This window comes from Procambarus clarkii, chromosome 49 (assembly GCF_040958095.1).
Source record: "Procambarus clarkii isolate CNS0578487 chromosome 49, FALCON_Pclarkii_2.0, whole genome shotgun sequence".
In the NCBI taxonomy this organism is placed as follows: Eukaryota; Metazoa; Arthropoda; class Malacostraca; order Decapoda; family Cambaridae; genus Procambarus; species Procambarus clarkii.
The window spans coordinates 10,806,670-10,812,128 of record NC_091198.1 but is presented as its reverse complement, the minus strand read 5'-3'; the positions used below and the strand labels follow the sequence as shown (position 1 = coordinate 10,812,128).

At 48.9% G+C, this 5,459-nt stretch overlaps 1 protein-coding gene across 1 annotated transcript in view; it reads left to right on the top strand.

Moving 5' to 3' along the window:
• Nucleotides 1-2,430: 2,430 nt before the first annotated feature.
• LOC138351386 (NAC-alpha domain-containing protein 1-like) overlaps nt 2,431-5,459 on the top strand; it is a 3,923-nt gene continuing 894 nt past the window's right edge. The window contains exon 1 of the mRNA XM_069303198.1: nt 2,431-2,546. Coding sequence (XP_069159299.1) covers nt 2,431-2,546 — 116 coding nt within the window. The remainder of the gene's footprint in view (nt 2,547-5,459) is intronic.

Sequence of the window (5,459 nt, the reverse complement as noted above, 5' to 3'; positions counted from 1 at the left end):
AGTTACTACAGTGTGTGTGTACTCACCTATTTGTGCTTGCGGGGGTTGAGCTCTGGCTCTTTCGTCCCGCCTCTCAACGGTCAATCAACAGGTGTACAGGTTCCTGAGCCTATTGGGCTCTATCGTTCGTGTGTGTGTGTGTGTGTGTGTGTGTGTGTGTGTGTGTGTGTGTGTGTGTGTGTGTGTGTGTGTGTGTGTGTGTGGCTTGCAGCTATGTAAGGACCATCTCTTTCATGACCCAAGTGGTTAGTTCAGGTCTCATTGGTTCCTCAGCTCATCCGCCCTACCCTCACCTCTCCCCCCCTCCCCCGTCCTTAAATGCCCACGTGTATGCCATGTCCTCCCTCACACCTGTCATGGGCCCTATACCTGGCTAACCCCCCCCCCCATCCCCCACCTCCTCACGCCTGGTGCTACAGCGCATCAGCCACAAAACGCACACAGTGCTAGCCGCGTTCTGTACACAGAGACGGGACGCGTGTGTGTACCTTACTGGGCGTCGTGTACACACGGACAGACAGACAGACAGGCAGCGAAGGAGACGAACATTAGAGGGGAAGATTCTCCCAGTCAATTCCAGCGGGTCCGCGTTCGAGGTGACTTGTAAATGCAGGTAAAAAACAGCCCCCCCTCCTCACAGCCGGGGTGATAAGGTTACAGATACGAGACCTGTATGCTTCGTGGTGGCGCAGTTGCGGCCTCCCGTCTGTCGGACACACAGACAGACAGACAGACAGACAGACGGGATTGGTATAAAGCGATGGTAAAAAGTGGTGGGTTGCAACCGTCACTTGCTGGCCCCCCCCCCCCCCCACACACACACACGAACGAACGAACGAAGGAGAGAGAACCCTCTCTCTCATCTTGAGCGAAGATACGCATCGCCTTCCGATTCGTCCGTGACAGCCGCCGCACCTTCAGCGGCCGCCCAATCAAAATCGAGCCCCTTCAGCCAGCCTGGTGGCGATTGGCTCCTTGACCTCCCGGCGTGATCAAATGGAGATCTTCAAGGTACAAAGGTCAAGCTGCTGCACTGAATACGAATACATTTAAGTTTTGTTTTATGAGTCTTCCTCGCCTAGCCTCCCGCTCCAGAGGGGCCAGGAACATACCCAACATACCCAACATACCCTTGTGATATATCTTCATTGCTGGCGATCTTTAACTGCATTAACAGGTAAAGTAAAGAGTATAAAGCAGTTAAGATAATGGCAGAATCTGGCAGGTGTCGAGGTCAACTGCTAGGGGTCAGCAGGGTGTAAAGGGCCAGATGGGGCGGTCACTAGGGTGTAAGGGGCCAGATGTGGCGGTCACTAGGGTGTAAGGGGCCAGATGTGGCGGTCACTAGGGTGTAAGGGGCCAGATGTGGCGGTCACTAGGGTGTAAAGGGGCCAGATGTGGCGGTCACTAGGGTGTAAAGGGGCCAGATGTGGCGATCACCAGGGTGTAAATGGGCCAGATGTGGCGGTCACTAGGGTGTAAGGGGGCCAGATGTGGCGGTCATTAGGGTGTAAAGGGGCCAGATGTGGCGGTCACTAGGGTGTAAAGGGGCCAGATGTGGCGGTCACTAGGGTGTAAAGGGGCCAGATGTGGCGGTCACTAGGGTGTAAAGGGGCCAGATGTGGCGGTCACTAGGGTGTAAAGGGGCCAGATGTGGCGATCACCAGGGTGTAAAGGGGCCAGATGTGGCGGTCACTAGGGTGTAAAGGGGCCAGATGTGGCGATCACCAGGGTGTAAAGGGGCCAGATGTGGCGGTCACTAGGGTGTAAGGGGGCCAGATGTGGCGATCACCAGGGTGTAAAGGGGCCAGATGTGGCGGTCACTAGGGTGTAAAGGGGCCAGATATGGCGGTCACTAGGGTGTAAGGGGGCCAGATGTGGCGGTCATTAGGGTGTAAAGGGGCCAGATGTGGCGGTCACTAGGGTGTAAGGGGGCCAGATGTGGCGGTCACTAGGGTGTAAGGGGCCAGATGGGGCGGTCACTAGGGTATAAGGGGGCCAGATGTGGCGATCACCAGGGTGTAAAGGGCCAGATGTAGCTGTCAGCAAGATACAGGAATCAGTATGGATCTTAATACAGCCACAGGTAATGAGTTTGTCAGCACTGGTACTCTGACTTGACATTCTGTAATATAATGTCGAATTCCTCACCTGTAACCACCTGCCAGTGGTGATTGTACCCAAACCTAATCCTCTTAACCACTATATCGCGTTTTCTCGTGCCTATAATGGTGTTTTTAGTGGATAATTTGGATTGTATTTCATTGAAGATATTAAACAGAAAGTTGTCCTCCTGATGCGTTAGATTTAGATAACGGGTAGAAAATCTTGCGATAGTCGCGGAAATCAAGAGAGTTGTGAGAGTATTAAGCAATCAGAGAAGAGTCGTCAAATGCTTGGGGATCCCCTCCCATGTTGGAATATGTGGGAATGAACGAGCAGATGTGCTGGCTGCTGAAGGCGCTGATGGAGACCATATTGAATACTTCATACCCAAGACTCGACTACAAATTAAAGGTATTGTCAGGCAACATCACCGTGACAAGGTAACTGAGGAAAGGAGCACAAATCGGTGAATCTGTACGATGGTACAACATGGTTGCAGCTGGCAATCCCAATCAGTATGGCCGAAGAGGAGGTGGCCGCGGGAGAGAATCAGTAATAGCGAGAATTCGTCTTGGATACAAATATCCATGGAGATACGGAATGGAAACAACAGTTGATCAGCGGAGTTGCAGAATCTGTGATGAGAGTGACGGACACCGCCTTGACCACTACCTGAGAGAATGTGGACATCTAAGAGTCATTAGAAATGTGTGTAGAATAATAAACCCCACATTGTTTGAGTTAGGAAAATACTATTTGTCAAATATAGATATATCAGAGTAAATGAGACAAATGTATGTGAATGCATGTGTGTGTATATATATGTATGTATATGTGTGTGTGTATGTATATGTATGGGTATAAAGTATATATGGAAGCTGATCAGAATTACATTTCACCTTTGTGAATGTACATTAATGACACTATGTAAAAGACACATCTAACACTTTATGTAGGGCATACGTAAATCTGTGTATCTATGTATTTACGTATGTAGGTTAGCTTAGCATTTTAAAAGCACCGAATCACCTTCTGTAGTTGAGTGTTCAATAAACCCTTGAACTCTATGTTTAACACTTCTCTAACCCTGTCCATGGTGGACAGAAGAAAATGTATATATGCTGGTTAGCATTGTAAATGTGTGGCCACGTCTGTGGTAGAAAATAATAATAATAAAAAAAAAAAACCGGTCTTAAAAGATTCCCCTCAGTTTGCACCCGCAAGATAACGTAAGATTTTAAGGGTTGATAATGTTAATCTTCTTGTTTGAGAAGCTGTTCACTTGAGACAGTTAAGCAAGTCCCAGCTGTGTCTGGGTACAAGTGACAGGATGAACAACCCAGCAAGTTTATTTCCTATTGGGGAGTGTTGTACATGCTGCTATGGCGGTGTGTCCACTCACAGGATGAGTGACGCTGCCCAATACTGTCACTATGGCGGTGTGTCCACTCACAGGATGAGTGGTGCTGCCCAATACTGTCACTATGGCGGTGTGTCCACTCACAGGATGAGTGGCGCTGCCCAATACTGTCACTATGGCGGTGTGTCCACTCACAGGATGAGTGACGCTGCCCAATACTGTCACTATGGCGGTGTGTCCACTCACAGGATGAGTGGCGCTGCCCAATAAACTCGCCCCTCGAGGCAAAATTAAATTAAAAAAAAAATATAAAATTTAATGAAATTACTTCACACACTCGACCCAGGACGGTTTGGGAGGAAAAATTGCTCAAACTGCACTTGTACCAACGTATAATTGTACAATATCCCGAAACTGGATATAGTTACATAATGTCTTAATCTATTTTTTGTGCTTAAGATAAAGACGTCTTAACCGAATCAGAGTAGATCAATGGCTCAGAATCCGGCATTTAATATGTATATAATGTTGTTTAATTGTTGTTAATGCTTATTATTGATATTCCGAGTTCCGTCTTTAGAGAGGCAGTCATTTTACGATGTTGGTGGTGGTAGTTACGGAATGGCTTGTCAGCATCCCGGTGTTTGTCGTGTAAACAAACACGTCTGCAACATATAAGCATTCTCCCGTGCTGCCATGATGTTGCGAGTACGTTGGGCAGCGGTGGTAGCAACAGCATGTCTGTGGGGGCAGCAGCATCATCTCTGTGCGGGCAGCATCATCATCTCTGTGGGGGCAGCATCATCATCTCTGTGCGGGCAGCATCAGTTCCGAGAAATATTCTTTGTAACATAAGAGTTAATATCCGACTCGTCTTCAATAAGTCCGCTTGGTGGGTACCAGCGACGAGCCCTGGCTTCCTGCAGGGCTCCCGTTCGATCCCCGATGGTGCTTCAGGTGTTTGGACACACTCTCTGAACGCCTTCCTCTTCCGAGTGCTATATAGCCTTACAACTCGCATGAAAGCCAAACTTTTATTCATAGATGTTAGAACTTTTATAATTGGGGGAAAAGTTTACAACATACAAAGTAGAGTACATTCATTATAGAGTCAGAATAACAACGAGGCCCGGAGACCTTGTCATTATCATGAACGTTATTCGCAATAACTTGTGTTATTCATTACATTATACTGGGTGCATTGTACAGGTGGGCAGGAGGCTAACTCTAACTTATATTTTATTAAGCGGAGGGAAGATGGGGGAGGGGGACGAGGCGGGGAGGGGGGGGGGATGGAGGAGGTGGAGGGGAAGGGGGAAGAGACGGAGAGGGGGGGGTAGGGGGGGGGGTAGGTGACGAGGTCAGCTGACAGCATCCTGGTCAGGTGACCTCGAGAGTCCGTCGGGTCGAACCTGCCAGGAAGGTTATGGGTTTCCGCTGCTCTTCCTGACTGCACCTTCCTCCCCTGCACCACCACCACCTCCTTACTGCCTACTACTGCGCCACCACCTGCAGCACCTACTATCACACCACCACCGCCACCTAGGTCACCATCTGGTGGTGACCTCGTCACCATCCCAAATCCTTATCCTGACCCCTTCTCCGTGCTATATAGTCGAAATGGCTTGGCGCTTTCCACTATTAAAATTGTCAATTTCTGGGGGTCTTACCATTCATTGCTGTATGTTCCCACCAAACACACACCGAAACTACGACGTTGGTACAACGTTCGAACAAGTTTTAACACCACCTAACCACTTATAACCACCAATATAGCAAGTTGTAACAACGTTCTAATACGTCATAAACACGTTAATCCAAGATGTGACAACTTTATTGCAAGTTGTAACAAGCGGAAAATAGAGACAGTTTCGGTTTGTGTTTCCAGGGTTCTCACTGCCTCTTATATCTCCCTCGTTCGTTGCTTCCTCCTGGGCACACTCCGCCTCCTCCACTCCCCCATCCTCGTGTCCTCGTCTCCCCTTCTTCACAC